At 36.9% G+C, this 18,663-nt stretch overlaps 1 protein-coding gene and 1 pseudogene across 5 annotated transcripts in view; one reads left to right on the forward strand and one right to left on the reverse strand.

Moving 5' to 3' along the window:
* TJP1 (tight junction protein 1) overlaps positions 1 to 18,663 on the reverse strand; it is a 113,453-nt gene that overhangs the window by 58,779 nt on the left and 36,011 nt on the right. For all 5 annotated transcript variants that reach the window (XM_068559284.1, XM_068559275.1, XM_068559266.1 and 2 more), the window contains exons 3-4: positions 4,808 to 4,932; positions 4,022 to 4,124 (exon numbers count right to left, since the gene is read on the reverse strand). In XM_068559284.1, coding sequence (XP_068415385.1) covers positions 4,022 to 4,124; positions 4,808 to 4,932 — 228 coding nt within the window. The remainder of the gene's footprint in view (positions 1 to 4,021; positions 4,125 to 4,807; positions 4,933 to 18,663) is intronic.
* On the forward strand, positions 5,610 to 6,080 carry LOC137761261 (large ribosomal subunit protein uL23 pseudogene; annotated as a pseudogene).

Below are 18,663 nucleotides of genomic sequence, written 5' to 3' on the forward strand. Positions count from 1 at the left end.
AATACCACAGCTTCTTACCACCAAGAGCGATCAGAGAAGGCCTCTCTGAGGAAACAACATCGAAGCTAAAGGTCAACAAGGAGCAAGAGGCCAGCATGTGGAAAGGACAGGCAGCCAAGGCCCTGTTATGAATGGAGAAAAGGCTGCCTGCCTTGCTACTCTTGGTGCCCCATGGCTGAGGCCCTTCTCGGGCAACATTTACTGTAAAGCATTCCTCACTGCCTCCCTGAGTCTTACTCTCACCTCTATTTCCATCTCCAACATATTGTATTAGAAGCAATTCTTTGTGTTGGCACTTCGATCTTCAATCGCTCTCTAGTAAGGTATAAACAAAACAACCAGTTGAGTCCTCAACGCTTTCCCCGACACTCCCCTAAGAGAGCGAGCACCACCTGTCTGAAATCTGCACCTGAAGCACCCTCCATCTCAGATGATGTGCATGATGGCTGTGACTGTGTGTACCCATCGAGCCTACAGAAATTCAAGTTCCCTGAGGAGAAGGTCCTGGCCAGGTCATTTACCTGTACCTGTAATGAAGTGTTTACACGTAGTTAAGTGTTTAACTCATTGAAAAATATCCAGTCCTGCTATGATTCCCCATTTATATTATGAGTTAGGTACTATAAACCCACTCAGGCTTGGTAATCATACTTGATTTTAACACTGAAAACTGTGAAACAAAAATTTTGGGAAAAAATGCCTACTTCAAAACAGGTCAGCTGAACTAAACATTCAAATATAAAACAAAACAATGAAATTATGTAAGTACTAGAATAAAATGTAAGATATATGTTTTTATAACTCTGGTAAGGTCAAGACTTTTGGAAGCATGACACCAAAGGCAGAGCCAATCAAGTGAAAGTCTGACAGATATGACAGGATAAAAATGAAAACATTCCCATGATGATGAAATAAAATGATATAAAAACAAACCAAAAAAACACCGTAAACAACTTACACACACTCACAAAGAAAATGGAAAAACAATATATGCAGTGTCTACCACAAAAGGCTAATCATCTTAATACACACAACACTAGTGTTGACAGTCATCACCATAAGGACAGGAACAGGCAAAGAAACATAACGGGAAGTATACACACCAGGTGAAGATCAAACCCACTTGTAATTTAAAATACCTCATTTGAAATACTATGTTTAGTCCATCAGTTTGGCAGAGATGTAAGTGTTGATGAAATTGGACTCTCTCAGTACCTTACTGGTTTTCTAATGGGCAAATTGGCAATCCATGTATCAAAAGTCATTCATGCCATCTGACTCTAAAAAGCTACTCCTAAGAAGTTATTCTTAAAAAGTAACTGAACAAGTAGATAGAAATACGATGATCTTTATTATTTTTAAAATAATAAAGATTATTTTTAAATAATCTTATTAAAAATAATTTTAATAAGATTATTTAAAAATAATCTTAATTTAAAAAAAAATACTTGTGGAAACTGGACACTGAAATGCCCATCAGTGAATGGGTCGAGGAAGTGTGCACACACACACTGAAATGCTATGCAGCGATGTGGGTAAATACTGAAGTGTTCAGGAGTTTATCTCTAGGAAGGTGTTTTCGCCCATTCGCTTCATAATGCTTTTTTAGTATGTTCAGAATTTTAGTAAAAATTACACATGTTCACTATGTTATAAACAATCTTTTACTATCTTCTCTTCACCTACTGTTAAACAAAATTAAGCATATTTACTATCTTCTCTTCACCTACTGTTAAAACAAAATTAAGCATATTTATGGTAGTTATATTATCAAAGGAGTTCTAACATTTTAATTCAACTGAAAAGAAATTTATTGAGCCTAATGCCCAAGGGGTCTTAGTTTATGGAAAGATATAAACTAAGAACCATCAAAATATACGAGCCCAGGGCGGGGGAGGGAAGGAGCTGGCTACTCAGAACTGGGGGGGGTGGGGGGAAACATATAGAGTGACCTGAGGTTCTGGTTATGGCAGGAGATGAGTTAAGAAAGACATCCTACAATGAAAGGCCACATTCTAAGACACTATGGTTTTATTCTCAATGATGAAAACTTAGCGTATGTTGATGACGTAACCCACTCTCTTCAGATGCAGGAATGAACAGCTACCCTCTACTGACTGAACATGCTTCCACCCAACCCTCCTACAGCTTCTCCCTGAAGAGCAAACTACTTGCCCAACCTTCCTGAGTTCCACCTTTCCAAATGATGTAGCGAAGCACAGTGAGAGGAAGACTCATCCTTCTTACATGTGTTATTTCAAATACATAACAGGTTTTGGACTGTTTCTTACAAAATCATTTCTAAGGTGAGAAAAGTCTGAAGTGTAGGAGTACAACTTTCTTGGCTGTATCATTGATGTGGGGCATGTGTACTAAACATTTTGCATGGAAAAACACAACAGTTCAATATTCCAAAGAATGAAGCTGGAGCTATGGGTGAAGCTCACAACCTCAGACACAGGGAGAAAAATCCAATTTACCTAAGGTGCTCACCTTGGACTATGCAGTGACTCATCTGAAGAACACTTATTCAATTTACAAAAACCAACAAATATAAAAATTAGCAATTTGCTTCTGTAAATGCTACAATCTCATGTTATAAAAACTGTTTAAAACTTGTACCATCAACTAGCCAGTCTGTACACGAACTGCAATTTAAAACAACACTAGAGTTCCAGGTGTAAAAATACGGTTACAATAAAAAGCTGTGAAAACACAGGCACAGTAGAAGATGCCTGTCATCTGGAATGCAGTAACTAAACACTGGTTCTACTGCCACATGAGAAAACTCACTTAACCAGCAAGGACACTGGTTCGGGAATGAGCCATACGGCACAGCAGCCTACACAAGGTGAGAGGGCCTCCAACTGTGGGTGTACAGTCTCAGGAAATACCCCTTCTGGCTCTCACCATAGCTCCCAGAGGTCAAAACACCATGCAGGCCTCCTCACTCCAGCCCTCTCCTTTCTGTTGGGTCCACTGTGGCTCTGACTGTCTGCTGCAAAGTAGACTCGGTTCTCAGTGGACAAGGCAGGACAAACCATGTAGCCGCCAGCCTCTTCTTCCTACTCTACACACCTGAGGCTAAGGTCTCAAGCAGTACCTTAATTAGGCCTTTCAGAGTCTAGATACGGCAGAAACAGGGGCAGCAAAGTGATTAATGTGCTCCTCTATGCATTGATAGATGTAATTTTTTTTTTTTTTTTTGGCCTCGTGGCATGCGGGATCCTAGTTCCCTGACCAGGGATCGAACCTGTGCCCCCTGCAGTGGAAGCACAGAGTACTAATCACTGGACCGCCAGGGAAGTCCCTATGCAGATATAATTTTACGTAGGACTTTAACATTAAATCCATTCTCTGCTACATGTGCCAAGTTTTAACTGTGATTTGAGGCCAGTTATCGAGAGCTAGCTGAACTTTTCTCTTACTAAAAAAAGAAAAAAAAGAGGAAAAAAAAACTTCTCAAATATGAACAGAAGTCTAGCAATATACTAAAAAACATATGAATCCTGAACAACTCTACAAAACAAAAAACCGAAAAAAAACAAAACACACAAAACAACCAAAAAAACAAACTTTTACCACTCTCTTTCCTCAAACTATATCACAGTTACAAAGGAGAGACAATGTATGTGTTCAAGTGACAACATAAAATTTGTCCACTGAACAAAACCTATAACAGAAAATACTTTAAACTGACTATATGCCAAGATTCAGTCTAACTTAAGCATTTTTTTGAAAAGGAAGCATTAAGCCATAAAGAGGTAACCATTCAACCAGGAGCTCCTTCCTTTCTTCTTCAATCAAAAAAAAATCCTGGTATCTGAGCTTTGAGAAAATACACACCAGTGATAAAACATACCACTGGTATTAGAAGAAACATTCTTACTTGTAAACAACTAACTTTAGAACTACTGTTCCAGATTTTATTTTCTTAAATGGGAAGAATGAATTCAAACACCAAAAACATACCAACAGTAAAGTTGGTACCTTTATAAAATTAAAGGCAAAAAACACTTACAATTTTTGCATTTTTTCCACTTTTCCTTAGTTGCTGAACAGCAAAAGCATGTTCAACATTATCCATTGAAACGCCATTAACCATTGCGACTCGGTCATTTTCCCTAAGGAAAAAAAAGTGACCAAAATAATAACATGTTAGATGAAACCATACAAATAAGTTTATAAAGATATTTTCAAGATAGGATCTTCAAAAAAGATATTCTAATTATGGCCTAATTAATCTGTCTTCAGATCAATGATAAAATAATGTCCAGCTATTTAATTTCAGATCCCCCACAAAAAATGTTTAGCACTTGTAACTAACCACAGGTCATTAATTTTTTAACCGTTAACACAATGTTTCCCAAAAGGATTGAACAGGTACCACAATACACAAAATGACTTCTGGTGGTACAGTTACAGGCATTCAATGATACTAATAGTCATAAGGCTGGAAAAAGTTATTCCTTCTTTGAAGAAAAAGTCTTTCTCCTTCCAATTTTCTTTCAGTCCTTCTACTCATACTCTCATTTTTTTGCTAGTGTAACTTTTGCCTCTTTTTTATCTTGCAAATCTTCTTGTTGAACAAAAACAGTTAAGACTCAGGGTGAGAGGCTCCTGAAGTCTAAATTCTACCCCAAACTGAGTAACAAGTTTTCTTTTCACTACCTTTATTTTTTACAGTGACCTTCTATTTAAGTGATACTAGCTTTCCATATATGACAGAGACAAGCATAAACGTATATTAATTTAGAAAAATCACTAGCATGGCATGCCAGTGGCTAAGGGTAGGAAACATGCTTACTGCAGCTGCCCTTCTGCGGGTCCTCCTTTAAGCACATCTGAGATCACTATCGAGGTTTCCCCACTCTGGAAATGAGGATTATCTCTTCCACCAGATATTGCAATTCCAAATCCAAATCCAGGAGCCTAAAGTAATAATTACAGTAAAATGTTATGATGTCATACTCTACAATCTAAAAAACTTCAAATATAAAAATTACAATCCTATTACAAAATGCTCACTCACTTGTATGGAAACACATCAGAATGACCTATCCTGATATGGGAATGGAGGCTTTAGTAAATTTAATGCTGGGTATAACAGAATATTGAAAACTGTCAATTACATGAATGTTCTTTAAGAACTAAAACACATTTAAAAATTCTGAACAATGAAATCCTGAATTCATTTTTGCTTATCAGAAGGGTTCCTGAGGGAATTGGCAGTGTCCCCCTGTGATCATCACAAACACTGGCAACTGATTTGTAGAATAACAGATTTAATAAGCATATAAACCGGGTGGCATTTTATATAATAAAATATCAACAGCTGTGAAAATCAACTTCCTTCACTTACCCTAAAAATCTCTACTGAAGTAATACACTATAATATCTTACGCACACTGCATACAATAGAAAGTATACATTAATCATATCAAGCATTTTAAAATTACTTATATTTTTAATTAAACAAAATCATAATTATATACTTCTAAATGAGCTGAAAATCTTTACCACAGTGACTAAGGACAGCCCAGCACAGAAAAAAATCAAAATACTACCAAGTTATTTAAAAATTACCTAATCTCGCTTTTTTCAGGAAGATGGCGCCAAAGGTGAAGAAGGAAGCCCCTGCCCCTCCCAAAGCATAAGCCAAAGCAAAGGCTTTGAAGGCCAAGAAAGCTGTGTTGAAAGGCGTACACAGCCACAAAAAAAAGAAGATTCGGACGTCACCCACCTTCCGACGGCCCAAAACACTGCGGCTCAGGAGGCAGCCCACATATCCTCGGAAGAGCACCTCTAGGAGAAAAAAGCTTGACCACTGTGCCACCATCAAGTTCCCCCTCACCACTGAGTCAGCCATGAAGAAGACAGAAGACAACAACACACTGGTGTTCACTGTGGATGTCAAGGCCAACAAGCACCAAATTAAATAGGCTGTGAAGAAGCTCTGTGACACTGACGTGGCTAAGGTCAACACCCTGATCAGGCCTGATGGAGAGAAGAAGGCATATGTTCGACTGGCTCCTGACTATGATGCTTTGGATGTTGCCAACAAAATTGGGATCATCTGAGTCCAGCTGGCTAATTCTAAATATAGAGAAGTTTTCACTATAAAAAAATAATTAAATAAAAATAAATAAATAAAAATTAAAATTACCTAATCTCAAAGAAATCCACACCATTCCCTAGAAAGGAAATGAAGTATTCAGAGTCGTCTAAAAGAAACAGCCAATATTTTCCTAGGGCTCCAGAATCAGAAAATCAGAGGTTATGTTTTCATATAACATTGTACTACACTATGCTCTACAATCCAAACCACCTGAGGACAAAGGTAACAACTTCCTTCCACGACTGTCCCGTCCACAAAGAAGACCACGCCCACCATGGGCAGGGGATACATCATGACCTCCCCTTCCACCCCAAAGTCTACTGAAATAGCCAAATAAGAAGAATAGAGAAAAACTCTCCTTAAAAAAGAATAAACACCAGCAATTCCACACCTAGGTATATACCCAAGAGAAATGAAAACATGTGTGCACGCAGAGATTTATAGCCACACACAGCAGCAGCATTTATAATAGCCAAAAACTGCAAACAACCCAAATGTCTATCAACTGATGAATGGATAAATAAAATATGGTATATCCATTAAATGAATTATCTGCAATAGAAAGGAGTGAAGTACTGACACATGCTACAAAATGGGGAACATAGAAAACGATGCTATCTAAAAGAAGCCAACCATAAAAGACCGCACACATCATACAATTCCTCTTAGATGAAATGTTCAGAAAAGACCAATCTGTATGAAACAGAAAACAGACTGGTGATTGTCGAGGGCCGGGGTGTGGAAAGGGATGGAGACATTGGGGAGGGATGGTTTATGAGTAACATTATTCTTTTTAGGGTGATGGAATGCTTAAAAAGTGACTCTGGTGATGGTCTTACAGATCTGTGAATATGCTAAAAATCACTAAACTGTACATTTAAAGGGTGAATTGTATGGTATGTGAATTACATTGCAATAAAGTTAATACCCCCAAAAAAGGTTAATGTGAAAAAACAAATAAACAGGAAAACATCTGGGTGGCAGAAGATAATGGCAACTGCCTGAATCTGTGTCTCCAAAATAATACAAAACAGATCACTACACAAAACCATACCCTTAATATAGCTCAAACCAGAGAATATGCAAATTTCAAAATAGGCAGAAGTACACCTAAAATTTCAAAAATAAAGAAATGATTAGAAAGAAAATAACTATTAGCACACAATTAGAAAACATAAGAGACTGCAGAACAAGTTCAAATAAATTTGAAAACTTAGATAAAACAGATAATTTTGTAGGGAAATACAGATTATTGAAATTGACTCTATTAGAAATAAAGACTTCAGCAACCCAACTGCTGAAGAGGAAACAGAGATAGTTATGAGGGAATTATCCCACAGAAAACACCAGGCACAGATGATTTCACAGGGAATTCTACCAAAACATCAATATCCAGATAGCCTCGATGCTCCATAAATTGTTCCAGAGCATCCTAAAATGAAGGAAAGCTTCTAATTCTTTTCAAGAAGCAATTATAATATTGGTATCTAAATCTGATAATGACCATCCACGATAAAGACAGGGCTTCCCTGGCGGCGCAGTGGTTAAGAACCCACCTGCCAATGTAGGGGACACGGGTTCGAGCCCTGGTCCGGGAAGATCCCACATGCCACGGAGCAACTAAGCCTGTGCACCACAACCACTGAGCCTGTGCTCTAGAGCCCACACACCACAACTACTGAAGCCCACACGCCTGAAGCCCATGCTCCGCAACAAGAGAAGCCACCACAATGAGAAGCCCAAGCACCGCAACAAGAGTAGCCCCTGCTTACTGCAACTAGAGAAAGCCCACACGCAGCAACGAAGACCCATCACAGCCCAAAATTTAAAAAACAAATTAATTAATTGATTAAAAAGAAAAAGACAGAGCCCCCCTCCGAATACTAAAGCCTAACATCATTTATAAAGGCCAACACCATACAAATATTCCATGACAAGGTGATTTATTTCCAAGACTGTTGTATTAGGAAAGCCACTGTATAGGAGACCCTATTAATAAACCTAGAGAAAAAAATTCAGAGATTATATCCATAGACCCTGGAAAGGCCTTTGACAAAATCTAACATTCACGACCAAGGGGAAAAAATATTCATGAAAATGCCTTCAATCTGTTTTAATATTTCATTTTATGTTAAAGTACATGAAGAACCTTACCCACACACACAGTTGAAAAGGAGAGGAGTTATTTTAGTAAACCTTTTAGATAATTATGGATATTCATGTTTGATTTTATATCAGTAAGTGATAGTTTCTTAATGGGTGGCGACAATGTGCAACTTGAAACCATATCAGTGGACTTTTTGTAGTTACATGAATACCCATCCACTGGCCTATTTTGCACTTTGAATGGATTATTTTATCCATTGTGATTTTATAATAGCATGTCTTGGTCATCTGGAAATTATTTAGGTAAATCTTTCAAATGATGACACATTTCACCACTATACAATATTTTTTAAAAATCATACTTTAATTAATATCACCACCAATGCAATCAAAGTCTTTAAGTAGTGAAAAGTATTGAGCTCATCTCATGGTGGCAGATAAATGTTTTCCAAATTTTAATTTTTGTTTTAAAATTCAATTTTCTTCATTGGCAACAACAATTATCAGAGTTGTTTTCCTTGAAGCAACAGGTACTCACTTGAGAAAAATGTTTGTCAAATATTCCAGTCTGGATAACCATTCCTTCAAGTAAAAGTGGTGTTACACACACAAATACACAGTTGGTTGAGCTTCCAATTCAAACAATCATGCAAGTACTTCAGTATAAAGCAGAAATGCCTTATGCATATTTCCCATTTCAATACACAGATTATTTTTAAAATGTCTATTCAAAAGCTGACATGTGGTAAAATGAGTAATTTTTACTGCTTTAAGTTATTCTGCAGCAAAACTGGGATTGTTCTTATAAACTGTGAGTAAGCCCAGGAACTATTAGGATGGTTTGGGGCTCTGAGGCCAGTTTTACCTCATACCACTGCTTCTGTACCTTCACTACAACTATCAACACAGTGAAAAAGACAAATAACATTTTTGTGCTGTTATGAAAATAGTTTGTCCTAAGCATAAAAAGACTTCAGACATCTTTTGGGGTCCTCAGCCCATACTTTGAAAACACTGATATTAAAAACCACTGAAAAAAGAGCAAAAAAAAAAAAAAAAACCCAAAAACAAACAAAAAAAACCCCAATGAAGCAATTTACAAAAGATATGAAATGTTAAAACTCATAAGAAGCGCAAATTAAAACCACACAGAGAATGGTAAAAATTAAAGTATAACAACACATTTTGTTGAGGAGGCTGTAGAAAAATAGGCACCACTGCTAATGGGCATGCAAACTGCTACAATTCTTTAGGAGAGGAATTTGGCAATCCTAACAAAATTACAAAAGCATTTATGTATGTATGCATTTATTTATTTATATTTTTGGCTGTGTCAGGTCTTAGTTGTGGCACGCGGGCTCCAGAGCACATGGGCTCCATTGTTGCAGCACATGGGCTCTCTAGTTGTGGCACAGGGGCTCAAGTAGTTGCGGCACAGTATGTGGGATCTTAGTTCCCCGACCAGGGATCAAACCCGCGTCCCCTGCATTGGAAGGCGGATTCTTAACCACTGGGCCACCAGGGAAGTCCTCAAAAGCACTTTATCTTTCAACAGAGTGAACCAGTTTCTAGGAATGTACCCTGAAGATTACATATACAGCTCCAAAAATAAGAAAATACATATGTACATAGTTATTCACTGCAGATTGTAACTGCAAATACTGGAAAAAACCTAAAACACCCAAGGGTTACCTCCAGGGCAGTTTGGGGAGGGGTGTGTTATTCTTTGACTTTTTTTTCCATCCTTGGAGAAGGCTAGCACTAATCTTTTATTCTGGATACTTTTATACTGTGCATTTATATCTTGCTTGATAATTCTTTTATTTAAAAATTAAAAACATAACACAAAAATATTAAAGAACTGCCAAAAACATCAGGACTTTTCAATACGGAAGGCGGAGGTGAGTAGATACTTCCTAAGACTTGCTTGTGAACAAGTAAGTACAGTCCTGGCTGCATGAGCCAGGCATCAAACCCAGGCAAAGCATACTGCTTCCATGCAGCGCCAGCACTCTGTGGGGCATGTCATCCTGCTGGATCAGCGCTGGCTGCAGTTCATTTAATGACTACCCAGGAAGTCTGTGATTCCCAACCCTGGCTGCAGATGAAAATCATTTGGGATCAGTCTCAAAACTGCTTGATGATTGCCAAACTCTCAACCCCACAACAATTAAATAAAACTGGAGGAGGGCAGATAGCAGGCATTTAAAAAAAAAAATCTCCTAAGTGATTCTAATGGGCAGTCAGGGCTGAGAACCTTAGCCTTAAAAGCTTTGTGAATATCAGACCAGGGTGATCACCAAAAACTATAAAAGGTTCGACTATCCCCCACTTTCCCTTCCCTCTTAGGGAAGGTTTCTCTCTGAAACCTTTTTAGCCTTAGATCTCCACCACGGTCCTATTTTTGGCCTTTTCAATAGATTTCTTACGTCCACTGCACTACAATTTACCCTCCATCATGTTCAAAGGATTATTATTCTAAAACAAACCCAATTCTGTCATTCTATTGCCCACAGGTCCAAGTTCCTTAACATGCAATATCCTGAAATGCAATGCCAGCTTGCTTCCCAGCACCCCAGTCTTTACCCTAAACACACTTAACTACTGACCCCCGCTTAAGCATGCCATGCATCATCAAGTTCCAAGCTTTCACATTTCTTCTCTGCCTAGGATTCCTTTAGCACCTCACCCTTCAACATCCAGTTTCAACGTCATCTCCTTCATAAAACCAACCTAGCTTTTCACAGGCACAAGTGCCCCATCCTGTAGGCTCTCCGACCACATAGACACACTTCTGCTACTTAACACACAGCACTGTAAGTAGCCTGGGTATCAGAGGTTCATTTGGGAGGGGTTTACATATTCTTCTACACATCCCAGCTGAGTACAACCCTGCAAGGGCCTAACACAAAGTGGCTCATCAATGTTAGGGCACTAAAACAAGTATCTGACTAATTATTCAATTTAATTTTAACTCAATTTCCCTTTATAGAGCTGTCTTTTAAAACTCACACTAATTTGAGCACTAAAACCTCATCAGCAGCCAGAGTAGTAGCATGGATTTGGAATTTCTTGCATTTCCAAATAAAAACAAGCAGGGCAACTATACAGCAAACCAAAAACCGTATATACAGCAAAAAAAAAACACCACAGGTAACCAACGTACCCCCCTGAGGAAGCAGGTGGGGATGAGCAACACCTATGGGACTTCTGTGTTCCCAAAACCTACTTGGGAAGAAAGCCACAAGGCATCTGACACACCTAAGACCTGAAGAACCCCACAAATAACTAACAGGTATTTACTGGAAAGAACGGCAGGGCAATTTGAGAACAACAGCTGAAACTGGGAGGGATTTTGCCTCTCCAGTTGTCAGTGAGAACAAGGAGCCTGCAGTAGGGCGTGAATGGGCTAGAGCAGTGTAACCCCTAGGAATTCTCAACACGGACCTGCCAGTGGATTCAGACTCGAGAGGAACAGGAACAGCAAAAGATGAAAGGGTACAAAAGGCATGGGCCTAGGAAATGTCAGACAGCAGCAGTTATATGCTTCTTTAGTGCATGCACATACACAAGAAAACTAAGCCAATTTCTAGAAGCTCAAGAAAGCTAATTTCCCATAAAATTGAGCAAAAAAGGGATTATGATCAAATCCCTTAGAAAATTACTATAGAACACAATGAGTAGCAGATACCCCTACAGAAAATGAAAGCATGCTGAAAAGAGTACTCAAAAACAGAAAAATAAAGGCTCAAAACTGTTACTATTATAAAACAAGTGAAAAGGCATTACAAAAATATACAAGACATGAAAGAATATAAATAAGAATTTTAGACAATCACAGAAAGATAGAAAAATGAAAAGGCAGAGGACTTTGTACCAGATGAAGGAACAAGATAAAACACCATAAAAACAACTAAATGAAGTGGAGATGGGCAACCTTCCAGAAAAAGAATTCAGAATAATGATAGTGAAGATGATCCAGAACCTCGGAAAAAGACTGGAGGCAAAGATCGAGAAGATGCAAGAAATGTTTAACAAAGACCTAGAAGAATTAAAGAACAAACAAACAGAGATGAACAATACAATAACTGAAATGAAAAATACACTAGAAGTAATCAATAGCAGAATAACTGAGGCAGAAGAACGGATAAGTGACCTGGAAGACAGAATGGTAGAACTCACTGCTGCAGAACAGAAAAAAGAAAAAAGAATGAAAAGAAATGAAGACAGCCTAAGAGACCTCTGGGACATTAAACGCAACAACATTCACATTACAGGGGTCCCAGAAGGAGAAGAGAGAGAAAGTACCCAAGAAAACATTTGAAGTGATTATAGTCGAAAACTGCCCTAACATGGGAAAAGAAATAGCCACCCAAGTCCAGGAAGCACAGAAGAGTCCCATACAAGATAAACCCAAGGAGACACACACCGAGACATAGTAATCAAACTGACAAAAATTAAAGACAAAGAAAAATCAATGAAAGCAACAGGGGAAAAATGACAAATAACATACATGGGAACTCCCATAAGGTTAACAGCTGATTTCTCAGCAGAAACTCTACAAGCCAGAAGGGAGTGCCACGATATATTTAAAGTGATGAAAGGGAAGAACCTACAACCAAGATTACTCTACCTGGCAAGGATCTCATTCAGATTCGAAAGAGAAATCAAAATCTTTACAGACAAGCAAATGCTAAGAGAATTCAGCACCACCAAACCAGGCCTATGACAAATGCTAAAGGAAATTCTCTAAGTGGGAAAAACAAGAGAAAAAAAGGACCTACAAAAACAAACAGGTAACAATTAAGAAAATGGTAATAGGAACATACATACTGATAATTACCTTAAATGTGAATGGATTAAATGCTCCAACCAAAAGACACAGGCTCCTTGAATGGATACAAAAACAAGACCCATATATATGCTATCTACAAGACACCCACTTGAGACCTAGGGACACATACAAACTGAAAGTGAGGGGGATGGAAAAAGATATTCCATGCAAATGGAAATCAAAAGAAAGTTGGAGTAGCACACTCATATCAGATAAAATAGACTTTAAAATAAAGAATGTTACAAGAGACAAGGAAGGACACTACATAGTGATCAGGGGATCAATCCAAGAAGAAGATATAATCATTGTAAATATACATGCACCCAACATAGGAGCACCTCAATATATAAGGCAACTGCTAACAGCTATAAAAGAGGAAATCGACAGTAACACAAGAATAGTCGGGGACTTTAACACCTCACTTACACCAATGGACAGATCATCCAAAATGAAAATAAATAAGGAAACAGAAGCTTTAAATGACACAGTAGACCAAATAGATTTAACTGATATTTGTAGGACATTCCATCCAAAAACAGCAGATTACACTTTCTTCTCAAGTGCGCATGAAACATTCTCCAGGATAGATCACATCTTGGGTCACAAATCAAGTCTCAGTAAATTTAAGAGAACTGAAATCATATCAAGCATCTTTTCTGACCACAACGCTATGAGATTAGAAATGAATTACAGGGAAAAAAACCATAAAAAACACAAACACATGGAAGCTAAACAATACGTTATTAAATAACTAAGAGCTCACTGAAGAAATCAAAGAGAAAATCAAAAAATACCTAGAGACAAATCACAATGAATACACGACGATCCAAAACTTATGGGATGCAGCAAAAGCAGTTCTAAGAGGGAAGTTTATAGCTATACAAGCCTACCTCAAGAAACAAGAAAAATCTCAAATAAACAACCTAACCTTACACTTAAAGGAACTAGAGAAAGAAGAACAAACAAAACCAAAAGTTAGCAGAAGGAAAGAAATCATAAAGATCAGAGCAGAAATAAATGAAATAGAAACAAAGAAAACAACAGCAAAGATCAATAAAACTAAAAGCTGGTTCTTTGAGAAGATAAACAAAATTGATAAACCTTTAGCCAGACTCATCAAGAAAAAGAGGGAGAGGACTCAAATCAATAAAATTAGAAATGAAAAAGGAGAAGTTACAACAGACACCACAGAAATACAAAGCACCCTAAGAGACTACTACAAGCAACTCTATGCCAATAAAATGGACGACCTGGAAGAAATGGACAAATTCTTAGAAACTGAACCAAGGAAGACTGAACCAGGAAGAAATAGAAAATATGAACAGACCAATCACAAGTAATGAAATTGAAACTGTGATTAAAAATCTTCCAACAAACAAAAGTCCAGGACCAGATGGCTTCACAGATGAATTCTATCAAACATTCAGAGAAGAGCTAACATCCATTCTTCTCAAACTCTTCCAAAAAACTGCAGAGGAAGGAACACTCCCAAACTCATTCTATGAGGCCACCATCACCCTGATACCAAAACCAGACAAAGATACCACCAAAAAAAGAAAATTATAGACAAATATCACTGATGAATATAAATGCAAAAATCCTCAACAAAATACTAGCAAACAGGATCATACACCATGATCAAGGTGGATTTTTCCCAGGGATGCAAGGATTCTTCAATATATGCAAATCAATCAATGTGATACACCATATTAACAAATTGAAGAATAAAAACCATATGATCATCTCAATAGATGCAGAAAAAGCTTTTGACAAAATTCAACACCCATTTATGATAAAAATTCTCCAGAAAGTGGGTATAGAGGGAACCTACCTCAACATGATAAAGGCCATATACGACAAACTCACAGCAAACATCATGCTCAATGATGAAAAACTGAAATCATTTCCTCTAAGATCAGGAACAAGACAAGGATGTCCACTCTCACCACTATTATTCAATATAGTTTTGGAAGTCCTAGCCATGGTAATCAGAGAAGAAAAAGAAATAAAAGCAATACAAATTGGAAAAGAAGAAGTAAAACTGTCACTGTTTGCAGATGACATGATACTATACATAGAGAATCCTAAAGATGCCACCAGAAAACTACTAGAACTAATCAATGAATTTGGTAAAGATGCAGGATACAAAATTAATGCACAGAAATCTCTTGCATTCCTATACACTAACAACAAAAGATCAGAAAGAGAAATTAAGGAAACAATCCCATTCACCATTGCAACAAAAAGAATAAAATACCTAGGAATAAACCTACCTAAGGAGGTAAAAGACCTGTACTCAGAAAACTGTTAACACACTGATGAAAGAAATTAAAGATGACACAAACAAATGGAGAGATACACCTTGTTCTTGGATTGGAAGAATCAATATTGTGAAAATGACTATACTACCCAAAGCAATCTACAAATTCAATGCAATCCCTATCAAATTACCAGTGGCATTCTTTACAGAACTAGAACAAAAAATCTTAAAATCTGCATGGAGACACAAAGACCCCGAATAGCCAAAGAAGTCTTGAGGGAAAAAAATGGAGCTGGAGGTATCAGACTCCCTGACTTCAGACTATACTGCAAAACTACAGTAATCAAGACAACATGGTACTGGCAAAAAAACAGAAATATAGATCAGTGGAACAGGATAGAAAGCCCAGATAAACCCATGCACCTATGGTCAACTAATCTATGACAAAGGAGGCAAGGATATACAATGGAGAAAAGACAGTCTCTTCAATAAGTGGTGCTGGGAAAACTGGACAGCTACATGTAAAAGAATGAAATTAGAACACTCCTTAACACCATATACAAAAATAAACTAAATGTAAGACTGGACACTGTAAAACTCTTAGAGGAAAACATAGGAAGAACACTCTTTGACATAAATCACAGCAAGATCTTTTTTGATCCACCTCCTAGAGTAACGGAAATAAAACCAAAAATAAACAAATGGGACCTAACGAAACTTCAAAGCTTTAGCAAAGCAAGGGAAACTACAAACAAGGTGAAAAGACAACCTTCAGAATGGGAGAAAATATTTGCAAACAAATCAACGGACAAAGGATTAATCTCCAAAATATATAAACAGCTCATGCAGCTCAATATTAAAAAAACAAACAACCCAATCAAGAAATGGGGAGAAGACCTAAATAGACATTTCTCCAAAGAAGACATACAGATGGCCAAGAAGCACATGAAAAGCTGCTCAACATCACTATTATTAAGAAATGCAAATCCAGACTACAATGAGGTATCACCCCACACCAGTTACAATGGGCATCATCAGAAAATCTACAAACAACAAATGCTGGAGAGGGTGTGGAGAAAAGGGAACCCTCTTGCACTGTTGGTGGGAATGTAAATTGATACAGCTACTATGGAGAACAGTATGGACGTTCCTTAAAAAACCAAAAATTTAATTACCATATGACCCAGCCATCCCACTACTGGGCATATACCCAGAGAAAACCATAATTCAAAAAGACACATGCACCCCAATGTTCACTGCAGCACTATTTACAATAGCCAGGTCATGGAAGCAACCTAAATGCCCATTAACAGACAAATGGATAAAGAAGATGTGGTACATATATACAATGGAATATTACTCAGCCATAAAAAGGAATGAAATTGGGTCATTTGTAGAGACGTGGATGGATCTAGAGACTGTCATACAGAGTGAAGTAAGTCAGAAAGAGAAAAACAAATATCGTATATTAACGCATATATGTGGAACCTAAAAAAATGGTACAGATAAACTGGTTTGCAGGGCAGAAATAGAGACACAGATGTAGAGAACAAACATACGGACACCAAGGGGGGAAAGTGGTGGGAGTGGTGGTGGGATGAATTGGGAGATTGGGATTGACATGTATACACTAATATGTATAAAACACATAACTAATAAGAACCTTCTGTATAAAAAATAAAATAAAATTCAAAAACTCAGAAAATAAAAAAAAAAGAATTTTAAGAATTCAGAAATGAGGCTGACAGAATTCAAGAGTTAATTAGAAATTTTAAAAAGCCATTTTAGATAGGAACACAAATAAACATAATATCCTGAAAGAAACAGAAAGTAAAAAGGAGAAATCTTTTATAAAACAAAAAAGAAATGATTCAGGAGATTTTTTAAAAAGGATTTGAGAGAAAATTACAAATAATGAAGACAGGCAAAAGAGATACAACATACGAATAATAGGAATACCTAAAGACTAAACTGAAATAGGAGGAAAAAAACCCATAAAACTAAAATTAAATAAAGAACTTTCCTGATACATGTATTTTATATATCCTTCCATATATTTATATATGTAATTGAAACTGTATACTCAAAGGACACAAATCACTGTAGATACCTGAGAATATCTATTCAGAGGAAATGCCAAAATATATTCAAATAAAATGACTAGATTTTAAGAAGATTCTTTGGCATCTAGGCAAAAAGAGCTATAATTTAAAAAGAAATATAAATTAGATTATCATCACACTTGGGTAGCAACACATTATGCCAAAAATAACATAGTTAAGATACTCAAGGGAAACAATGAGCCATGGATTTTATATCCAGTAAAGCTAATCTTCAAGTATAAAAGGGCACAGAAAAGCTAATAAACATATAAGAAAAACACAGGGAATATTGTTTTTCATGATCCTTTCCTAATAGAAAATAACTTTCTGACAATCAAAATGACAAGAGGCACATGGAAAGGACTGGTGATAAGCATTAAATATACACCTACTTACAGGATTAAATGCGGATTAAAGGGAGAAAGGTTAAATTATATAATAGCTATATGGTGTACATAGAGTAAAACCATTTCTTTAAAAGGAGAGAGGAATAGGGTGAGCATTTGTAAAAAATTTTTAACACTGTTTCCAGTCATCAAAATTGACAGTAGTAGAATTATTATTATTCTGAGGCAATCATATGCTCTGTACTGGATTTACAAAAGACTAACATGGTGCTTTTCAGAGGGATTTTCAAACGAAATGGAAAATAATCCATTTTTCTCATATATCTTTACCATAAAAAAATTTTAGGTGTGTCAAAATATAGTTGATTTTTATATGTTTACACGAGAAAATGTCCAAGATAATGGTTTTTATTATGGTGATGGGAGAAGTGGTTTAAAGCAGTATAATATGATCTCATTGATATGTGCACACACACACGATTATAGCTTTTGGATGGAATTAAATGCATCGAAGAATTTTATTTTCATATTTTGTCCTTTCGACATCACAGGCAGCCATAAGCAACAATAATATGTATATCTACCTTTGCCTGGTAGTGAAACTGAGTTTATGATAAACAAAAGGCCTGGAATCTGTTCAGTTATTTGCCCAGTTTCACTGGACACTAGCCATGCCCATTCCTTTACATTTCATTGTAACTGCTTTTGCACTGAGTACTTGCAACAGGGAACATATGGCCAACAAAGCTGAAAATATTTACTATCTGACCTTTTACAGAAAAGGTTTGCCCACTTATCTGTTATAGTATTTCTTGATTCCTTAAAAGATTTTTTAAAAAGGGGAAAAAATTCCTGAAGGTTGACTGTTGATTCACTTGCAGAAATATAACTGCATA

The sequence above is a fragment of the Eschrichtius robustus genome, chromosome 1 (assembly GCF_028021215.1).
Source record: "Eschrichtius robustus isolate mEscRob2 chromosome 1, mEscRob2.pri, whole genome shotgun sequence".
NCBI lineage: Eukaryota > Metazoa > Chordata > Mammalia > Artiodactyla > Eschrichtiidae > Eschrichtius > Eschrichtius robustus.